The sequence below is a fragment of the Muntiacus reevesi genome, chromosome 4 (genome assembly GCF_963930625.1).
Source record: "Muntiacus reevesi chromosome 4, mMunRee1.1, whole genome shotgun sequence".
Lineage (NCBI taxonomy): Eukaryota > Metazoa > Chordata > Mammalia > Artiodactyla > Cervidae > Muntiacus > Muntiacus reevesi.
The window spans coordinates 48,259,018-48,282,617 of NC_089252.1; the positions used below are offsets into that span (position 1 = coordinate 48,259,018).

Sequence of the window (23,600 nt, forward strand, 5' to 3'; positions counted from 1 at the left end):
AGTTGAATAATTTGACTTTCATACTTCTGGAGGCTAATCCTAAAATGAGTGAAACAGTTCCACAGGGCAATGATCCTGCCCATCACCAAATCTATACATTCCAGAGTTGTCTAGCACAGCCTGAGAATCTGTTCAAAATTTATGATGGAAAGATTTCCTATGGCTGTGTAATGCCTCTAAGTATTAAGGACAGAATTTTGGTTTTAGTAAAACAATCTAGAAGTGTCTTTATTCTTGCTTTTTACCAAACAGCAACAATTTATTCTAGTCAGCAAAGTCATTTTCATTAATGGAGCAGTATTTTTTTTTATCAACCACAAAGTCTTTCAGAAGGTACTTTAGAATTAAAAGTTAAAAACTTGCACCTTCATATTAGAAAAAATTAGTTTTGGTGATAAAAGGACAATCTGTAACAATGGATAAAAACTAAGTCTAAGTTGAGTTCAGGATGTTAGTTAACATTAATATGTACAAATTACTCACGATTTTATTCATATTAGATTAAGGGTGACTATGTTGTCAACTATATAAACATGCAACTATATAATCTAAAACTAGCCAAATCTCTAGATTTACTATAATGTGACACTATTTAAAGAAAAAAGCTACATTCGGATAGGAGCATAAGCAGCACATTCCACACCTGGAACAGGGGTCACTGGCTAGGGAAGGGGAAAGTCTTGTTAAAGGACGTTTTCAATTCTGGCAAATAGCAGTCTTCCAGTGTAAACTACTGAATACATGAAAAACACCAAGGAGAATACATTCAAGTTAATGGAAACAAGTCTTTATTAAGTAACTTTTAATATCAGAAAAATAAAACTCTTATAATTCTCTTTACAGCAAATATATAATATCAGTGCTTTGGCCATCTTAAGTTAAAGGCCCTTTATCATAAAATATATGGTTTTAAACTTTACTCAAATTGAATTTATAATCCCTATGACGTCCCTACATATACATAACAAAAGAGTGTAGTAAAATTAGCAAATACTAAACTATATTGATAATTTATCATTCTTAGTTTGTGGTTTTTAGAAACAGTACACGCACCTAATATATGTCGATTCCTTGGCTTATTAGTTGCAGTGTACAATGCAACAAAATACAAAATACATGCTTGGTGAACATTCGTTTGTATCTACAAGACGGCAGCTAAAGATTAGGTTTCAATACTGACATTTAACTATTCTACAAGCAATTAGCATTACATCATAATATGCCATCAAGGCAATTTTTTATACTGAAAAAATCAAAATAAAAACCGTTATTTGTAAACTTTTATACGAAATGTAACTCTTCAAGTGGAAATAAAAAATAAAATTTGTCTATTTACTATTCAATACACATAGGATTTCAATTTTTGTTATACTGAGAAAAAAAGCTCTTTTGTGTTGGGAAAATAACGCTTCAAAAAATAATTAGTAGAAAAACCCACCAGTATAATGTTTTATCCGTTCAATGCCAGCAGATTTGGGAACAAACTGAGGATGAAAAGTCACAGACATCCACAGGTGAAATGTAAAAAGTGTATCTTAAAGAAATCTTTCCTTGTGATTGGAAATAAGTTTTGAAATGAAGTAAACTGATTGGAGGTCGTCACAGCTGCTTCTGTAAATATGCTGAGGGCATTGTTACCCCTCTCTCCCTCCCCCTCCCCTAGATTACTAAAAAATAAAAATACATTTATAATGTGCAAGACAAATATGGATTGAACATAAAATGTTTCACATTTTGATCTATAGTCTAAAAATTAATCAATAGCTTGATCAGACTAATGAATGGAATGTTCGTATCCTCAATTATTAGCCAATACAGGTGCACCCCAAAGCCTTTCCTGGAATGGAAAAACCCAGGTGGCCATTTCCACATTCACCGAGGGAGGCAATGGGTAGGAATTCACGATCGACACATCTGCATTCCTGCTCCACTGATCAGACCAGCCGGGAGCACTCTGGGCGAGATGAAGGTCAATGCAGCAGTTTTTGTCCCAAATTATAACCAGTGATTGAGTAAACCGCCATCAGCCCTATTATTACCAATAAGTAACCACAATGCATTAAAAAGTTACTTGCAATCCTGCAGAATTAGGCATAAGTTGTTGTAAAATAAAAAACAAACGGACCTGTTTTGTCAAAACTGGCAGTGTAAAGAAGGCAGCCCTGGAAGTGTCTGAGTCATCTGTAATGCCGCGTACCCTCCATAAACTCTTAATGTGGTTAGGCTTTGGGACCCATCATTTGGAAATCTTAGACGTATACATTTTTCTCATAGGTTCACACAACCTATGATAATCTTCATTCAGCCGAGTTGAACGTCAGCTTTAGCAATTTTTACACAAGCTATGTCTGTCTCTGGGTCTACAGGATAAGATTAATAATTCAAACCAAACTAAGACAAGAGACCACTTAGGTTTAGTGTTACCATAGCAGCCTTTTATAAGTTTACTAACAACTTTAGCCTAATCCCAATAAAGCCTGATAACAGTCATAAGAATTCATTAGGAAGTTTACTGGGGGTACCATTATACCCATGCCTTTACGAGTCCATATAGAGATATAGTATTTATGTATATATATATAGTTAAGAGTGAATTTGGATTGCCTGAGTAACAGCTGTCTGGCAAACTGGACATGATGGCGTTCTCTTTTCACAGATCTTGTTGGCACATTCCATGCAGAAGAGGTTGTGGCCACATGGAACTAGGGCAGCAATAACTTCATTCTCAAAGCAAATCACACAGTCGTGCTTTCGTCTTGATTCTGGAGGTGAGCTAGAGGTGGAGCCACCATTGGAAGAGGAGTAACTATTGGTACCATTAGAAAAAGCAGGGATGTATATTGGAAGGCCAACATGGTTGCCTGTACTAGGTGGGTCGCTCCTAACCCTCCGAGCAAGTGGGTGTTCAATGCTCTCAGGAAATGTAGGAGACAGACGAGGAGTAGATGGCTGACTTCCTCTACGCTGAGTCTTCATGTTACCAGGAGGATCACTCCCAAAGCCAGAGAGTGGGTTAACTGGTTCAAACGGAGTCCAGATAGTTTGAGCGGATGTTGGTAGAGAGTCAAAGGCAGGAGAATCAACTGCAAGGTCTTCTGAGCCTACAGAAGGTAGTGTATCTCCAAACCAAAAGTTTCCTGTGCTAAATGGGCTTGTTGGACTAAAGTCAGCCAGCCTATTGCTTCCAAAGTAGGAATCTGTGGAACCACTTCCCAGGGAACTGGAACTATCATTTCGATAATTGGAGATCATTCTGGCGCGGCTAGGAGGAACGGGATTGGAGGAGAGCCACGCAGAGCCCAGGGTGCCACCTTCAAAGCTGACGTCGGTACCGTTGTAATGGAAGTCATTCTCTTCGTTGAGCTCAATGTAGTTTCCCGTACGCATGGCAATATGCATTTCAATTTCTTCTCGGGCTCGGTCAACATTTTCGGGCATCCCTGTCACTTCAAAGACAGGCTCCTTATCTCTGCTCGGAGTTACTATGTACGTGTGGGTCTGCTGCTGGATTCTTTTGATGGTTGCTCCTTTGGGTCCAACTACCAGTCCTACCACGCGATAGGGCACCCTGACTTGAACAGTGGTCTGACCCGGCAGATTAGGACTGCATGACAACCCTCCCAGGGCAGGGCCATTTTTGTTTCGAGATGCACGAATCATGGAGAAGTGCTCTGCAGCTGACAGGATTTCTCGTTTGGCCATGGCAACATCTTCTTTCCGTCCAGTGACAACAAAAATGGGCTCTTCACCACGAACCGGTGTTTTGATATACGTGTTCGTCTTGGCTCTCAGCGCTTTAATTTTACAACCTGTTAGAAAGAAAATATTTCATTAAGTATCAACATCTACTTCAACAATATTGATAAAGACAAATTACAGAAAGTTCCTTTCAAGACAGCAGTCTGTTTTGGGGCAGTTCTTCTTTCCCTCTGTAAGTTTGAGAGTATTTCTTTATCACAAAAACTTATCACTAAATGCTGGTAAAGTTTTCCTAGTACCACCATGACTCCTGGATCCTGAGGGGTACTTTCCTGGTGATCTCATTCTCAGCAAAGAGGTGACGCCTCCACTGAAGGCCTTCAATGCAGAGGACAGGCTTATAGTTTTCTTCCTCTTGCTATTAGTCATTGCAAATGATGCATGAAATAGGCCAGCCCTATGAGTGGATCTCACTTTCAGAACACTAATAGTTTACTACATTTCAGGGTGTCGGTGGCAAAGAAAAAATATTAACGTACAATGTGAGATGATACCTGTCATCTTATTTCATCTATATAACAACCCTAAAGACAAGACTATTACATTCCTTTTATTGCTAAGGAAAATTAAGCACAGAAATATTGTGTAACGTGTCTAAGTTCACACAGCAAGTAAGAAACAGAGCCAGAATTAAACCTAGTCTGACTTCATAGTCTATAGTCTTTTTCTATTGGTCCTGGAACCTCAAATTCCACAGAACTATACTGCATGATAAAAGTTCTTCAACTGACTTCCACTTAACTGTCTTGTCATTCTACCTCAACATTCTTCTTCCCTCTGTAAAACTCGATTGATGACAATAGCAAAGTGCTCAAAGTGAGCACATCATCTCATTTCTGTTCCATCAGTTGGATTTTAGGCTTAACTAAGAATCAGTTGTCTTTATCCCCATCTGTTTATGCTAACTGAACTCATGCATTAACTAAATTAATAATTACATTTAAAGCAGTGACATATAAACTCAAGACATGGAACTTGTATCAAAATTGATTATTTTTAAAAATTTCAATAATGATGAGTACCTTAAAGAAAAAAAAAAGATGCTGTTGAAGTATGGGTGAGACAACTGTAAACTTCTGGGGTAAAAAAACTGGCGCAGAGTAATTTTGTATTCATTGTGAAGTTCTTGCTAAATTCCAAAGAAACATACTGGAAATTGTATGGAGAATGGTCACTGGATGTGGTTTTACTGAAGGACTATGCTGGTTGGCAGCCCCATTCTCAAATAGAAGTCTTTGGTTCTAAATCCTAAGTATATTTAAGCTGACTAAATAAAATATCTAAGATACATATGTATAGCTACCCAAAGATTACTTTTTGGAGTAATCAGCCAATTACTTTCGAACAGTAATTTAAGATGCCAGATTTACACTAAAGGCATAAGACTCTGGGGTTATGCTTTTCAAAGATCTTAAAGTGAAGCTTGCCAGAACAGATTTCTTCTTGTGACTGTATCATGCTATTCCTAGTTTCTCAAAATAAAGCAGTTAGATGCTACTGAAAAACACACACCACAACCTGAGCAGATCATTTTCTTAAAACTTTTTTTCCCCTGCCCCCAACAAAGTCACAATGTACAAAAACTAATTCTTTCTGGACATGATTCCCAACCTGTGTGACTGCACTAGCACCCTCCACCCCACAGTAACAGGCCTCCTTCCCTCCATGCTCGCCTCACTCCAGTCGGTTCTCTGCCTTCACTTTAGGTAGATGATGCTCTCTAAACAAGCACCGACCAAAGGCTCACTTCTTTGCATAAGGCCTTAATGACTCCCTTGGACTGTCAGGATAAAGTCCAGACAGTGTGGCACATGGAAGGTGACCCTGTGCTTGACGACTACCCTCTCTCGCCTTATCTCTGCGCCCCTCCTTCCCCCTTGCTCACTGCTTAAACTGTGGTGTGCTTCCACCACATGCCGACCCATGCTCCTTGCTTCCACGATCAGAATGTTCCTTTATCCACGCCCCTTTGCTACCAGCTCTGCTGAATTCCTGATGGCCCTTCAGACTTTAGTTTATTAGGTGCCTCATTCTCTGCGAAGTTTCTGCTGCTTTCCCTGAGTCAGGTTTACCCTAACCTGAAGGTTATATCTGAGAAGACCAGGGGGGTGGGGGTGGGTTGGGTGGCACAGCTAAAAGCAAAACTGCAAGGAATGCACGTAGTGGAGGAACCAGAGGAGCTAAGCAGGGCAGGGTGACAGAGTGGGTTGGGGGCTATCAAGAAATTACTACAATTAGTCTAGTTACGCTACTATAAAACACAAAGGTTATTACAGAGCGCTGCTGTAAGTTTATATCTACAATGAACTACAAGATTACATTGACAATGTGACTTCTGCGTATAGGAAAATCTATACCTGCCTCTGCTCCACCACAGAAAGTGACTTGGAAGACCATAAAACTTCCACATCCACTTATCATTCACGCAGGCTGAATCTAGGAAACTCCCTCACTCAGCAGAGGAGGTGTTGCTTGAGGCCGAGAACGACAATCATTTCCATTGGCCAGTGTGTGACTGATGGAGAGACTCCTAGGAAAGTCTGAAGGGGTGGTGAGAACGCCTAATTCTTCCTATTGCACCCTCAGAGGAGTTACTATCGTTATGTGGATACATGAGCTTCTTCTCGGCACTACAACCTAACAAGAAGGCAGTCTGTTAGAATCACACGTTTCTAACAAAGAGGGCCCTGATCATCCTAGAGAAAAACACTTTGGAAACTCTATTAAGGACGAAGGGAGAGTTAGTGTGAGGGTCTAGCCTTCTCAACCCTTACGGCAGTGAACATTAGAAAGCTAAATGAAGAAACTTCTCGAAATGCTTCTGAGACAATAAGCAATTGTCAGATGAACCTTAGTAGAATACTCTGCTTGATATACCCAGTAGCTGTAATATTGGAGGGGGGCATGGCAACCCACCCCAGTATTCTTGCCTGGAGAATCCCCATGGACAGAGGAGCCTGGTGGGCTACAGTTCATGGGGCTGTAGAGAGTTGGACACAACTGAGCGAAAAACCTGCCCATGCCTAAGTCAGATACTCCTGAGCCTATGGTTGTTACTAATGAGTATGTGTCTGACAGTCTCACTAGGAAGACAGAGAAGGCAGAATGTGGACCACCTCTAAGATAGGGGTGTAAGATAGCCTACCCTGCCCAAAAGGCCTACTTACCAAAAACAAGGTAAAAAAAAAAATTACTTACAATTCACATCACAAATGGCTAATTTCTCTTACACAGGTACCCATACACTTACCCTTGTATCTCAACACACCAAAACCACAAAAAAAATAGGTAAAAGAGCTCATAGAAAAGGAAACATATAAAAGGCTCTGAATACGAAAATTCCCATTTTCATGTGAACTGAGGTATCATTTCCCACCTATAACACTGTCAAATATCAAACAGCGCTAGTGAGAGTGGGAAAAAGCCGTCACATTTAGCTGCAGAGTGCTGTCCATCAAAATTACAGCCCTGTATCCTCCTGCCCCTGCAGTCCCACCCACGGGAGCAAGTCTGCAGGAATACTTGCCCAGGCACGAACAACCTCTGTACTCCTGCTTGTATTAGCGGGAAGTTGGTTCAGCTATGTAAGGGAATACTTTGCAGCCATGAAACTGGGAGACTAAGGGAGACAGGTAGGGGGGTGACTTAACTTCCCTGGTATACTTTTAAATTCGTACAAATTTTGGAACCATACGAATGTGTTATTTTTTTTTAAAGAAATGTTATTAAATTAGAAAATTTTAAAAATTAGAGATGAAGAAGTGACAGATTTTACTAGACTAAATAAGCACATCGATCAGACTTTTGACTAGTTCTGAGATTTAGATTTAAAAAAATTATGAACAGCAGGGTAAATGATTTCATAACCTCAAAGTTGAATAAGGCATTTTAAGTCTAACAGGTAGGGACTAACAATTGTTTTCTCATAGCTACAAATAAATATATGGCAAGTTGTATACCAGACTGTGTAGAGATTAAGAACCAGGACAGCACTGATGACTTTCATGGTTACCATTTTATTTTGATTTGGAAGTAAATTCCCCCAATAAAGTCTCTAACTTACCTCCCTCCTGTAGGAACCCATTTCCCCTTTCTGTATCACTGTGACTAGGGCTGTGATTCACCTTAAAACTCTTTAGCTGCAGCCAGAATTCTGGTCTTCTCACTTCCTGGTATAGCAAATAGTTGGGTCTGGCTTCTCCAGGGTAAAGAGTCTCTCCCACCACTGCCTGAGCAGTTAAAAGGGAGAGGGCCTCTGTTGCTGGGATAGGAGTTTAAAGAAAAGGAATTGAAATGGTCTTGAGTATTTCTCAAACCATGGTCTGCAGTATCAATTTAATAGGTTCCAAATGTTTTGATGAAATATGTGTACATTGACTGCAAAATAAAATGTTCTTTTGATGGGGAGTGAGGGGGGGGGGGAATGTCACAGAAAAGCTTAAAAGCACCTAGACTAGACCTTTAAGACTGCTTTTTAATTCCATGAAACATGTGGAATGATATACTTAGAAGAATCAGATATAGAATTATAGTCTGCAATGCAGATATAATTACAGTCCAAATCAATTCACCTTAAAACAGGAAGATTATCCAGATCACAGGGGTGGGCCTGACCTAATCACAAGTTTACAAACAGGCTTCAGAAGTAGTCAGATGTGCTCTGGCTTTTCTGGAAGAAAGCAACCTATGCTTGACCTGCCCGTGGAGGCCTCATGGCAAGGAACTGTAGGTGGCCTCTGGGAGCTGAGAGCTAGGAGGAAAATGGAGGCCTCAATCTAGAAACCTTGTTCTGTTCTTTACTTTTATTATCTGCTTTAGTTTTCTAATGCTGCCATAACAAGTTACCTCACACAGTGCTTTCAATGTCACAATTTTTTTATTTTACACTTCTGACATGGGTTTCAACAGGGCTAAAATCAAGGCGTTTGCAGGACTGTGTTCCTCTCTGGAAGCTCCAGGGAAGAGCCTGCTCACTTGGCTTACTGGTAGAATTGAGTTGTCATCATCACAGGACTGAGCGCCCGGTGCTCTTGCTGACTGTCTGCTGAAGGCCATTCCCCACCGCAGGAGGTCACCAACACAGCCTGTGGCCCTGTCGCTCCATCTTCAGTCAGCAATGGGGACTGAGCCCTTCTCGTATCTGACCTAGCTGGGAAGTTCTTCTGCACTGAAGGACTCATGTGGTTACACCGGGCCCAGCTAATCTCAGATAACCGTTACACCTCAAGGTCCATACTCTACATCTGCACAGTCAGGGTTTCCAGGGATAGAGGGTAGAGGCATCTTCAGGGAAAGGGGGTTTATTCTGCCTACCACAACACCAATTTTCCGTTCCTCCAATCTTATCCATTCTTCCAGGCTCCTGGCTTTTAAGCAAAGGAAAAGTATTGGATTCAGAAAAATCTGAAACCCTAACCCAAGAATAGTGACCCACTGTCCAGAGCAGTAGCGAGATACAAGTACAAGAAAAGTTTGGGGATCACAGGCACTGAAGTAGGGTGAAGGGGTAAACTACTGACAAAAATCAAAACAGGTCGAAAATAAAATATAAGCCAGGGTGTTGATGCAGACAGGGTGTTTATGTTAAGAGATGAGTGATTTGGTAAGAAACTGACAAGTGAACCTGGTCTCCACTTGTCCTATGGGATGTGGCTAAGTGTTCCTAGCTAAACCATTCCTTCGGCCCAGAACATCCACCAGCCTGATGCTTCAACTTACCAATTCAAGTATCAAGTTCCCTAGAAAGGTGCAGGTGGCTAATTCCAGGTGATATACAGAAACTACAATAATTTCTGCTCTCCAGGAGCTGACAATGTAGAAAGGAAATAGTCATGAAAACAATACTGATATAAGGCACCTGCTTTAATGAAAACAGGCATACAAAGCAATGTAAGCACAGAAAAAGGCAGGGCTTTACTGCTTCCAGTGGAGAAGGAAATGGCACCCCACTCCAGTGTTCTTGCCTGGAGAATCCCAGGGACGGTAGAGCCTGGTGGGCTGCCGTCTGTGGGGTCGCAGAGTCGGGAACGACTGAAGCGACTTGGTTTGGCCTTATTGTTTACAGAAGATGAAAGAAGGCTTCAAATGCATTTGAACTTAGGTTTGAAGAAAGTAGTTCTGCCAGGTGGAAAGGAAGAGTCAAGAGAACTGCAAGTGCCAAAGCAGGAATCAAGAGCCCAAGATGGCAGCCTGGATACCACACCTGGCTCAGTGCTGTGGGAGCTTTAGGTCAGATGGGGGATGATTTAGTTTAACAAAGGCATGGGAGTTAAAATTCTGTCTGGTAGGTGCAAAGAACTTGTTTTGTTTTTAAAGAAAGGAACCCCAAATGCTATGGGAAGTGTTGCTGATTTTCGACAGAGGGTTTTGTTTTCCAGAAATCAAATTCATTATATTTTCCACTCATTTCATAAATTAGCTACAAATATAAGGTGATTTAAGAAAGCTAAAACCCTTATAAACACACCAAAACTAAGGTCTATATATTTTCACTTTGGGTCATCCTCAGGTATATCTTTCTTCAGAAATTTTCTCCAAGAGGTTTTATTTTAAAAGGGAAATGAGTGTACATGCACATACACAAACATACCTGCTTTAATAAAAGTAGGGAGGGGAGAGTGAAGCAGTTCTTTTTATCTTCAAGAAAAGTAGAATGCTGGGCTTGATATTAAAAATTACCTCCCCATCCCAACTCCCTTTCCCCATCTTTCTCCTAACTAAGTGGCATCACCTACCTTCTCCCAGACTTCATCATCTCCTAAATGTGCCTGGCTCCTCCTGTCTCTACTCAGATATTTTCCGAAATAATCTGGAAAATCCTCCTAGCACTCCCCCCTCACCCTGTATCTTCTGAGTAACAAACACAGTCATTTGGAAAAGATGAGACTGTGTGTTGAAGGCTCTATGAACTCAAGAATAATAAAAATATAGATATGACTATTACTATTACAGTTACAGCTTACCAATACTATTCCAAGGTCTAGTTTAAAGGAAATGTAAGGAGCAAAAAACTGATTATCTGCTGGACTGGGCTCTAATCTACCACTAGTTTGCTTGTGGTTTTAATGTTAGGTCATTCAACCTCTAGGTCCTTTCCAATGCTTTTATTTTTGACCAAGTCCCTCTTCTCCTGGGACATACAAAATCACTTCTTTCTGAAAGCTATAAAGCACATGGGACAATCTCACATGTATACACATCTATTCTTCCTTTCCTCAAGAAAAGTAGGTTGAGTAACAGCTGGAAGCACACGACTTTGAACAGACCATCACTAGCCACCTTTGTGAGCTCTAGCAGGCCACTAACCCTCTCTCTCTCCTTGGTGTGTGCTGAGTTGCTTCAGCCATGTCTGATTCTTGGCGATCCCATGTACCACAGCAGGCCGGCCCCTCTGTCCATGGGTGTCTCAGGCAAGAGGACTGCAGTGGGTTGCCCTGTCCTCCTCCAGGGGATCTTTCTGACCTAAGGACTGAATCTACATTTCTTATGCTTTCCTGCATTAGCAGGCAGGTTTTCTTTACCACCCGCCCTGAGGTCCACCTGGGTGTCACCTTGGAAGCCCAGAAACTATAATGAAAGTTACTCCTCTCACTTGGTTGTTGCAAAGATTAAATGAAATAACGTATTAACAATACTCATCACAGTGCCTATTATTCAAGTAGGTGCTCAGTAAAGGACAGCTTTTTAGGCTATCAAGCCCCTCTCCCCTCTCCACCCCCACCACTTCAAGTGTTTCATAAGTAAATGGAGCCAAAAGGATTGCCTTTGAAATAATAAACCTGTAATGCATTTTCCAGTTTTCAAAACTTTCCTATATTTTCATTTAACCACCATAACAGAGTGATGAATAGCTTAAAAGCTTTAGGAAATATAGGAAACAAACTGAAAGAGATTAGAAGGATCTCCCAGCTAGAAAGCCAGATCTCAACACAAGTTGTCTCCACACTCCTCCATACTATTTTTCTCTAAAAACATTAGAGAAACACATTATTTTATATGTATATTTCATGATATATTAGAATTAACAAGGGGGGATCAAATTCTTTAATGATTGTACATATAAATAAGACCCTTTTCCTCTTGGAATAATCTTGACAGACTATTCAAAAGCGCCTACAATTTTATAGGGACTCGATTTTTCAGTATTATTAGCTTCAAGGACTGGTGAATATCAGATAAATCGAGTAAGAGAGTGTTTCTTACACACACAACTTAACTCGACATTTAAATAAACTGTTTAGATAACAGTGTAATAGATTCCTAAATGTACAATACAGAAATAGCTTTCCTTTCCCTGCTCAAGGGTCCTTCTTGTAGCCCCAGTCAAAAATTGCTGAAATTTTCTGTTAAGAATACAGTTTCACATTAGACATCACTTCGTCAACACTTCTGTTTCATTTATGTGACTTTTTAGATTTGCTTATTACCAGTATTCATACGGACATATAATGCCCTAAATCAAGTAGCATCTAGAACAAACAGATCCAAACAACTTTTGGTTGACTGACTCCTCAGGTAAAGGGTTAGAGATAAAGGCAAGAGGGAAGAAAACCTCACAATATGAAAACTATAATGATAAATACTAAAATGGCAAGTCTGTAGTCCAATAGTTCAGTTCAATAAAATAAATAGCAAGTATCTGCTATGTTTCAGGTAATTTAACTGAGATTAAGATGACTGAGATTCAGTTCTGCCCTCACTGACCTGTATCCAACTTCAAGCATCAAAAGGATCTGCTGACTATATGTGTTCATGTACAGATACTGATCTATCATTTTCTTTTCTTATACTGTTGGCTGGTGGCGGTGTTCAAGTCCTCTATATCCTCGCTGCTTTGTCTGCTTGTTCTACCACTTATAGAGTTGGGAGCATTGAAATCTCTGATTCTATTAGCTTGAGACCCTGGGTAAGTTACTTACATCTCCATAGACCTGTTTCCTTATCTGTATGGTGCAATAAGAATGGATCAAATGAGATGACATACAACTTGACACATTTAAATGTAATTATTTTTAAAGAAAAACTCAAATGAATCGATTTTCTCTAGGAAGTTAAAAACATTAAAAAAAACCTTTAAGTCCTAAAGATAAAACTTATATTTAGATTATTAAAAATGTTTAAGATATTAATTTTACAAAAAAAACTGGGAGGAGATATGTCGAAGTCAATCTAACTGGTAATTTTAAATCTGGTTTACTTTCACATGATTTTAGGCGCTCTTCTTGGACAAAGATAAGAATATAAGGGTTACAGGAGATAATCTAGTCCAATCTCACTTTATTTGTGGAGAAAACTGAAGCCAAGAATTGTCCAAAGTTATAAACTAATGACCCCGAAATACCCCAATTCCCTAAACACGCCACTTTCTCAACCTGCCTTCTTTTCCCAGTTGATTCTTAGAAGCGGAGAATTCCCAAAATATATGAGGTAATTTTAAAAACAGAGGTTTAACTAAATTTAAAATCCCCCCTCTCCTTTTTCACTTAGTTTAGATAAGAGGATCCACATATGCAACAAAAAAAGGGCTCCCATTTGGCCTTTCACTAAACCTGTGACACCCAGAAGAGGGTGTAAATTGGTGATGAGAGGTAGAACAATTTTCCTAACTGGGGATTTTAAAATTATGTTCATGTCCATTAGTGAAGTTGCTCAGTCATGTCTGACTCTTTGCGACCCCATGGACTGTAGCCTACCAGGCTCCTCCCTCCATGGGATTCTCCAGGCGAGAATACTGGAGTGGGTTGCCATTTCCTTCTCCAGGGGATCTTCCTGACTCAGGGATTGAACCCAGGTCTCCTGCATTGCAAGCGGACGCTTTAACCTCTGAGCTACCAGGGAAGCCCATTAGAGGATGTTAATAGAAACTTAGAGTTACTTCTGTTTGGGAACCATATAACGGAATCAGATTCATCTGTAAATGATTCTCTTTCAGACTATAGACTGGATGGAACAAGTTTTTCCCCCAAGAGGAAACTGAGACTCAGTCCACGGTCACAGGCAACAAATGGTAACACCATGTCTCTAACAAGTTTAACTCCAAGTTCAATGTCCTTACTGCAGGTACTGGTAGAAAGGTAGAAGATAAGCCAAAGGCAAGGGGACAGTGGTATGGAAAGGAGGTCAGCCCAAAGGGTAAACATTTTACACTGGTAACCTTCTAGAAGTTTGCAACTATTCCCTCCCCACTCTTCTCTAACTGTGTTTAAGATGAAGCTTTATGCTTATCTTCAAGTATATCTGCAGTTCATTAAATAATTTTCTTTACTATTTTAAGGCCCAGTCTTATTTTATTTCATGATACCACTTTACTTATGGTCAAACCAGGTTTCCCTGCATAAAATGAACTGCAGTTTCTGCTCACTGGACAAAGGCAACAAGCCATGCCCACATGAATTGTTCTTAAATCCTGAACCCTGGCATGAAAGAGGCAGTACAATTACGCAGTGTAACTTAGAATTCTCAGAATCAATCACTGAAATAAAGACTCAAAAGGATTCAAAATAACACCTCGCTGTACATATTCAATTTAGTATAGCTTGGCTTGATATTACTAATGTTAGAAAATCATTTTAAAAGCTTAAATATCAGATGTAATCATTATAAATGTCAATAGAGTACCTAATGGTAATACGGGGAGAATAGTTAAAGAGTAAACATGCAACATGGTATAGTAGCCATTGGGAAAGATTAAGATGCAGTTTGATAAACATATCATTTTAGAATCACCTGAAGATCAATGAGGTTTTAAAATAGATTATTCATAATCTCTTTGGAGTTTCCTAAAGGAGTTTTGTGTTTTTGTTTTTTTTGACCACAGCATGTGGGTTGTGGGATCAGATGAGCCCTCTGTAGTGGGAGCCCAGAGTCTTAACCACTGGACTGCCAGGGAAGTTCCTCAAGGAGTTTTAAACTGCAAACACACTTCCTATTTAGTATCTTATGAACATTTTTATCTCTTTATTTTCATTTTGAGTTTAAATTACAAATGCTATTAAGGCATAAATTACATTAAAAAAATTCTGTCACAATCCCATAGACTTTAAAAAATAATACTGTGATAGTCATCATGGCTGTTCATGAATATTCTGGCTCTCTCCTGTGGGCACATGATTGCAATGCAATTTCTCAACACACTTGAAGTTAACAGTGGCCAGATAACTTGTTCTGATTAATGAAATATGAGTGGATGTGATCACCACGTTACTTCAGGTCTAACATTTAAAGACTGTTGTGTGCTATGCCACTGTCTCATCCTTCAGGCACAGAAAGGAAGACCAGCCAACACTTGAGATGGTGGCAGCTTTGTTGGTCTAAGACCCTGAATGACCAAAATGAGCAGAGCCCCTGTGAAAAAGAAATAAGTCACTGGTCATTTTAATACTGAGATGTTGGGGTTCTTTGTCATTACAGCATCATTTATGCCTATCTGGATAGAAGTTCCATGTGTCTAAAAGGCATTTAGGTATCAGTTCCTTTCAGTTCTGTCACATTAGAAGGATACAGTAATGTGTGAAACTGTCTGCTAAAGCAGAGAAAAGGTGAATGAGATTAACAATTAATTTCAGATTTAACTTAACAACAGTAGTATGTACTTTATCACTTAGTTTCATATATGTCAATTTATTTGTTTACAATTCACAGTCCCTAGAGATACTGTAGATATACCTATACCCAGCTGAAGAAGAGGAATCTAGATCCTAGGGAGTTTAAGTGATTTGTCCAGGGCCACAAAGTGACTTACTGTCACAGAGTAATCAGAATTTAGGAAGTTTAACTTCTGATTGCTATCTCTTTCCAACACATCACAGCTGAGCAAGGACTGCTACGGGCAATATGGGACAGTTTTCAACATGTATTTTTATAGTAAAACATATATTCTAAAATAATTTTTGTCTTCAATTTAAGACACAAGCAACAAATTCTTCCATCTGTGCAAATATTAAACTCATTCAAAACCAGATCCACAAAATATTAAGCACGATCTTATAACTAAATTCCACCTTTCCTTGAAAATGTAAGATGTAAGAACTGTCTAGAATTCCAACCCACAGACATTACTGGAAATCTTCCTTGAGGAAATCTCTATAGGTCTCACATACTTGACTCCCTGCATCAGTTTTAGGTCACTGGCATTTCTACCAGGGGGCAGAAAACACACCCTTGAATTACCACTTTATTTTCCACTTCCTCCTTAGTGAATCAAAATAGTTTATTAGCTCAATAAGGCAGGAAGAAAAGGCAGTGGATTCCCCACCCATTTGCAAAACAATTAAGGTTCCAGAGCTAATATTAATTATTATTTGGATCTTAAAGTCTAAAAAAATGACAATGTTTAATTTTTAAAGCTAGCATGTATATACATACAAATTAACTTTCTGAATTATAAATGATAGCGAATTTCTAGTTAGACATAATAGAAGTAGAATGTTAGAACAATACTTGTGCCTTCTGGACACCAAAATCTTATTAAGTAAATTAATTTGGATAGTGATGATGATATTTTAAGCTATGCGTATTAGAAACACAGTATCCTAAATCATGTTTGGGATTGAAATTGACCCAAAATATTATTCCTGAGCAAAATGCTTAATACTGAGGCAGCAATGTAGAATTGAGAACTTTATCCCCATTATCAAACAACTGGTCTAACCCCAAGATCCACTACCTGAGCAAGATACCTATTAGCACCTCAGTTTCTATGTCTGTAAAATGGGGATAACCACCTACCAGAGTTAAACACCAGGTAATACAGTACCTGAAACTGAGAATGCCAACAACCCTCCTCCCAAAAGAAAAAGCCACTGTGCTTTAGCATCATTCTGAAACTATTTCTCCTCATGAAATAGATATTTCTTCTTAAACAGGGAATTTATGTACAATACCAAACTTTCTCTTTTTAGAACCTGAAAACTTGTTCCACCCTAGGAAACTGGGGAAAATTTTCCCAAGGATGTGTCATATTACCTGTTTTAAAAAGTGGCAATATACACAATCACTGGAGATCAATGGAAACAGTAGCTCAATAAAGAAAAAAAATTTCTAAGGAGGTCTAGCTCAGTAATAGCCAAACCAGGGTACAAGAAAAGTCATTGGAGTGCAGGAAAAAAAATCAAAACACTCCAATTTCCATCTTTAACTCATCCTTTTAAATTGTTTACATGTTTTAAAAATGTATAGCATATCAGCATATGTATTATTCATAAATATTCATATTGAGATTATCAACTTAAATATTTTTTTTTTTAATCAACTTAAATATTTTTTTGACAGAGCGTACAACAAAAGAGGCTTCCCCAATGGCTCAGCAACAAAGAATCTGCCTGCAAGGAAACGCAGGTTCCATCCCTGGGTCAGGAAGATCCTCTGGTATAGGGAATGGCAACCCACTGTAGTATTCTTTCCCGAAAAATCCTATGACAGGGAAGCCTGGTGGGCTACAGTCCAAAAAGGTCGCAAAGAGTCAGACACAACTGAGCTACTGAGAGGGCGCGTGCGCACGCACACGCACGCGCGCACACACACACACACACACACACACAGCCAGAAACAGCTTTTCTCAACTAGGTTAGAGAACACACATATACCATCAAGGAAATCACTCATGAAAATAGTTAAAGATGTACATTAATCTTAAACTGTACTATAAAACCTTGGGTTACAAGTCTTTAAAACAAATGAACTTATGACATTCAATATTTATTTATACTATCGCTAAGTAGAGTTGTACTTTAATTCATTTTTCAGTCTAACTGGTTCTCAATGACTATACAAATTGGAGCAAAGTCCACTGACTTAAATTAAATGTCCTGTTAACCACTGTGAATGTATCTTGCAGGTACTACATTTTAAAAAAGTTAGGTCTTAAATCTGTTGTCAGGTTTACTTTTGCTGTCTATATTCCAGAACTTCTTTGATTATCAACAACCCTCTTTAGTGCCTGACTTTATTTTACAGTACTGTTGGTTTCAAAATGAGATGCAAACTTAAAAAGGAGGACCAATTTAATATTTGCAAATGATTTAACCTTCAACATTTGCTGCTGGGGATTATAAATATGAGATCAACACTGCCAACTTTCATTGCTATCAAAAGCAGTAGTTTGTTTTTCTGAAAGACACTGAAACTAGAGGCCATCTACAGGAGTTGCTAGTCTCTATGACTCAGAATTCCATTTGTCCTACTCTCTGCTTCAGAGCTGAAGTCACAGATGTCTCCATCTGTGACATAATTATTTCCAAAACCAATTAAGAGATGTCAAACAGAAAATTATGACTTCAGGTAATGAATAAAAATGGCAGGAAGGGATAATTCTTAAGGAGGAAAATTCTGTTCCAAAGCAAAAAGTAAATGAAATGATTTGCCCCGTTTATTCACTTAGGGAAAGGGAAAATTATCACACTGTAAAAGGATGCAAACATTAGAAGTTGCCTGGTCCTTTGTGCAAGTGGGAAAATAACTTTACAGGTTTTATAATGGTGCAGCTGAGGTTGGGGGTGGCAAAGGGGTCAATGATCCACTAGTTGAATGGTTCAGAACAGGAAAAGGGTAAAACTTTTTGCTCTTAAGATAAGATAATCTTGAGAATGATGACATACTTTTAACAGTACCGTCAACTCTGGGAAAATATTAAGTGCAAAAGAACAGTCAGCAATTTGTCTCTATGTCCTAAGACATAAATAGACTCACATTTCCTTATTAACTAATAAGCTCTGCCTTAAGAGGAAAAACTTAAGACTTTATTTCATTGCTATAATTTGGTGCAAGATAAAAACCTGGAATTCAGTTTACTTTTAAATAATAGACTGGTATAAAGGTAATTGTCTGCCTAATTAAGGGCCATTTTACCGTGCTTTAAAGGGTATAATACAGAAGACAAAAATTCATATTAAACTAAAAGCTATCAGTATCTTGTCCCTTAGTAAAACTGGCCTCTAAGCGTTTTCCTTTGTTGTCCTAAACTGTCACCATAAGCAAACTGAAGTAACTTGTGCTGAGGAAATTCCAGCCTAGCAGGGCCTGCACACACACCTTGCCATCACCTGTTCCCCACTCTGTTAAGTATCAGACTCTAAGTATCAAAACAAACAGTTCCCGTCACAGCTTTCCAGCCATGCCTAGAGATTATTTCTCCACACCCTTCCTCACCGTGTCCCTCAGTCTTTCTTCCACCTTCCATTTGTTAAAGTCCTATCCATTCTCCAAGGGCCCCCCACAGCTGATGCATGTACAGACTTTGTCACACACTACAGTTAAGGACATTAATTACAGATTAGTGCCACTCCGCTGTTTTTAGTAGACTGTTGGCCTCTTAAGGGTGGCAAGTTAGTTGGAACTAATCTCACATTCCCAACTGCCATAAACTCAAATGCCTGGCAGAATGTAAGCTTGATATATAGCAATTCCCAGATGCTGTTAATGGAATAACCAACTCATTCTGGATCTATAATTTGAGATGTTATAATTTTATCCTATGTGAGGTGAAACAGTTCTTTCCGGGACTGGCATCTTCAGTACTGCAAAAACAAAACAACAAAACAAACCAAAAAAACCCAAAAAGGCAGGCAAAATTTATTCACCAAACTATGGGAATAAACTCTTAAGGGAATGGCATCAGCTTTGAACACTGTCTTTAAGTACCAGGCAGTCTGAAATATGCTATCTCCTCCATCCAGATTTCAGATGGATGGATTTTTCATATTAAAATCCTAGGGGTAAGAAATGAGCCAACTCTGATATTTGAAACCACCATTTCGACAGACCTTATTTATGTGTACTTTAGACCACTTGGGAAAGATGAGATCATTTAAGCAGCAGCGCCATCATTTCTTTTTATTTGACCCCAACAATGCTCTCAACCTAACAGTAGACAGACATGCATCAACCAGGTTCAATCATATTGTATAAGTCAGCTGCAGAGAATATTCACTCCTTCAATAAAGGGGGGGGGAAGCTACACTAAAGAGCATAGGACCTTCCCTAAAAATGTCGGATAGAGAGGTACTCTGGGCATCCCCTTCCCCCACCTTCACAAATCTACTCCTGGAATCTGAGACATAGGTCCTTTGTCTGAACAATGTGGGAGGAGTCTGTCTGCAGTACTGGTGTGCTGGCAAGTGAGGAGAATCTACTGAAAACTGTATGAACGCACAAAGTTCCTTAACTCAATTACTTTACTGTCCAATTTTCCTTCATTGTGTACCCTAAAGCGTTCTAAAAGGTAGCCACTCTCTCCTTTCGAGAGTTAAAATGTATCGAAAATAATACCGTAAGATCGATCAACAGAGTTAGCTAAGAAGCTAAGTTTCTGAACAGCGAGGTGGGGGGGTGGTGGTGGCGGTAAGAACGACCACTTGAACATCCCCTCGTCCCTCGCGAATGAGCTCCCCCCCCCCACCCCAAGTCTCCATTTCTGTCAATTTCTTCTTCCTAGCAAGTCGTTGAAAGGCAGGCTGAGAGCTTTTTATAAAGACAGTAGTCGGCTGTGCAAACTTGCTATCTCGAAGCTTTTCGTGCACGACACCGAATCCACCGACCCGACCTTTTACCACCTTAGGTTGTTTCTGGTGCCACGCCAGCCGGGGTGTTCCAGGAATATAGCCCGAGTCAAGGGGACACCGCCGGGCTGGGTGGCTCGAGAAACTTATCGCCTTGTACCGTGCAGGAGGAGAGGGATACCGTGGGGGGGAGGGGGGCGGTTCGCAAGGTGACCCATCTTCTCGTCTCTTAGCCCCTCGGCTTCCTCCCATACCCCTTCCCGGTGGACCTAGGGGCCTCGCCAGGTTCGCCTTTCCAGCCCCAAGCTCCTTTCCTTCGTCTCCCCACTCATGCCCGGGGCCCAGCCCGGTTGGACAGCCCCCCCGCCAACCCCCTACTGGCACTCACCCTGGCGACCGACAATCTCGGCGACATGCTCGGAGCTGGGCACCGGGACGCACTCGGTGGTGTTAACGCTCTTCCTCCGGAGCAGGGCCGCCTGCTCCCCGTTCAGGGCGGCCGCCGCCGCCGCCGCCGCCCCGCAGCCGCCGGGGCCGTAGGCGTGGGACAGCATCGCCGCCATCATGCCCTGGGCATCGTCCCCTCCGTAGAGCACCCCCGCTGCCGCCGCCGCCGCGGCCGCCTCCCGGGCATCGAAGCCGGCGGGGGGCAGCAGCACCGACCCCAGGGACCCGCCCGGGATCGGCTGGGTCTGAGAGGCGGCGGCCGCGGGCGGCGACAGCAGCAGAAGGGACGGCCGGCCCTCCTCCTCTGCCTCCTCCAGCTCCTCCTCCTCTAGCAGGTCTCCGTCCAGCTCCGCGTCCTCCCCCTCCTCCTCCTCGTCGTCGTCGTCGTCGTCGTCCTCCTCCTCCTCCAGCTCCAGCTCGGCCGCCTCCGAGACCCCGGGTCGGCCGGGCGGCGCCCGCTCCTCGGGTGACGGCCCCGCCGCCCGCCGGGCCGGGCCCTGCGCCGCCGCGGCCCGGATCGCCGGGGAGCCGGGCTCCGCCGGGCTGGGGTCATCGAGGCCCAGGGCGGCCAGGCGTTCCCTCAGCAGGAGCCCGTCCCCCTCGAGCTCCGGGCCGCCCGCGGGGGGCGGCGGCGGCGGCGGCAGCGGCGGCGGCGGTGGGGGCGGCTGCGGCAGCGGGGCCGGGGCCGCCGCCAGGGCCAGGGCCGCGGAGCTGCCGCTCGGCATCGCGGCGGCGCGCTGTCAATGGCGGCGGCGGCGGCGGCGGCGGCGGCGGCCGCGTCAGGCGCGGCGGGCGGCGAGCCCCATGGCGGACAGGGCCCCGGCCCGGCTCAGCGCGCAAACACTTTTCCCCAGGGGAGGCGGCGGGGCCGAGCGACCCGGGCTAAGCAGCGCCAGGGCCGCCCGGAGAGCGGAGAGGGCGGGGTGGAGGGGCAGGGGAAGGAGGCAGAGGCAGGTAACTAGGTGGGTGGGTGGGGACGGCAGCGGGGCGGGCAGACGGAGGTTCGGCCGCGGCTCCCCTCTCAGGGATTCTTTTGTTTCATGGCCTTAACCAGCCCCCGGCGCGCGCGGCGGCGGCGGCGGCGGCGACGCCCCACGCCGCTCTCCGAATGAAGCCGGCGCGCTCTGATTGGCCGCTTTTAATCTCCGGGAGCCCGCCCTCTCCTCCCCGCGGCCTTCTAACTCCTGTCCCTAGCCCCACCCCACCACCCGGTTCTTGGGCCCCGCCCCGCTCCTCCCCAGAGCTTTCTGATTGGGTGACTGGGACGAGCCCGCCCCTCAAAGCCTTCTCCGTCCGTCCTCTGCCCTCCCCCCCCACCCCGCCCTCCCCGTTCCCTACTGGCTCACGAGGAGACGGACTGTAATTGTTCGCTTTATACGTCACTCTTTGTGACGTACAGGGTGGAGGCGGGGCGAAAGCAAGGCCGCAGAGGGCTGAAGCTGGAAGCCTTCTGAAGGGGGTTCTCGCGCAGGCGCGTGCAGTCCAAGCGCACACCTGGCTGTCTGCGGTCCTGGGCATCCCTTGGGGCCCACCTGGGTGGGGTCTTTCAGCTCCCAGTGGGGGCGGCTTTGGAGGTGTAGCGTAGGCATGGGCCCGGAGGGCATGGTTGAAGAGGTGATTTCCCTCTTTCAGAGTAAGGGCCTAGGGAGAGTCATTGAAGGAGGAGCCAGTGAGGTGTCCTCCTATCCAGCCGCGGGGGTGGTTTCCTGAGCCGCGTGGCTCCTGGGCCTTCCTTGCACCACCCCGGGAAGCTCCTCCTTCCCGGGCGGGGCCCTCCCACGCCCTGTCGGCTCGCCTCCCAATACCAGCCCGGTTGGTTCCATCAGGAGCCTTCAATGCTAAACTCCAGTTCTTTGGGGGCTTTTCTTCCTCCAAGACGTTCTTCGCACAGTATTGTCCGGGTGACACCACACAGTGGCTCTCTTTTAGAGGGATTTATTTTTAAATGGTTTGTTAAAAACAAATCTTATTACTTTCCTTCATCTCGGGCTATGACTGTCATCCCCCACTCCCTTGCTCCCCTCCCCCCAGCCCCCGTTAGAATCTCCTCAGGGAGTCTTCCCCAGGTTACTCTTAATCACCAGCGTTGTCTTATGAAGGTAGAGTGTGAACATGTAATTTTAAGGTTTCTAGTGTCACCGTTATAAAAGAAGAAGCAATTTTAATAAATATGAGTTCAGTGTATTCCAAATATCATTTCAAGATGCGATCGATATAAAGTTACTAATGTATCTTATAGTTTTTTTCACGCTCAATCTTTGAAAATGGTATTTTGCATTAGCATAGCTCAATATTCACTTCATGCTGGCCATATTTCAAGTACAAGATAGTAGTGTTAGACTTCTTGAATTCTGAATTATAAATTGATACCCTATTTTGGATTTATTATGTCTTGTTCCCTGAAACTCGTTTCTTATGATGAGCTTGAATGAGTGCCTACTTTTCTAAATTGCCTGAGGTGCTACAAAGACAGTCTAAGAGAAGGCTAAGGTATGTGTTCTGTTGCTCTATTTTATGCTCTTCTATCCGTGTACACAATTCTACTTCAATTTAACCACCCCTCTGGGAACTGGAGTATTTCCTGCCATATCAATAGCCAGAGTGTCACAGTTATCAGCAATTCCAGCTCTCCAGGGCAACCAGGAAGCAGAACCGCCAACTGTTAGGCTGCAGCCACTCCCTATGGTGAGCCCTGAGGAAAAGCTCAGGGTACTAGCTCCAGATAGGTAACATGCATGAATGGAATGATCTCAGTGAGCCCAGACTCTTGCATCTTCCTGTACATAGAAAAGTGCTAAATTCCTTAACTTGAGGTATCTGGTTTTCTTTAATTCACAAAAGTACTTCTGATGTTCAGACTACCTGCCCTTTGTTGCAAGCTTCTATATAACTTGACTCCTC

At 42.5% G+C, this 23,600-nt stretch overlaps 1 protein-coding gene across 1 annotated transcript; it reads right to left on the reverse strand.

Moving 5' to 3' along the window:
- Positions 1 to 787: 787 nt before the first annotated feature.
- Positions 788 to 21,772, reverse strand: MEX3C (mex-3 RNA binding family member C). Its single transcript, XM_065932750.1, has 2 exons — positions 20,641 to 21,772; positions 788 to 3,809 (listed from the first exon to the last, which is right to left on the reverse strand). The coding sequence occupies exons 1-2, from the start codon at positions 21,422 to 21,424 to the stop codon at positions 2,584 to 2,586; spliced, it is 2,010 nt and encodes a 669-aa protein (XP_065788822.1). The 5' UTR covers positions 21,425 to 21,772; the 3' UTR covers positions 788 to 2,583.
- Positions 21,773 to 23,600: the final 1,828 nt, after the last annotated feature.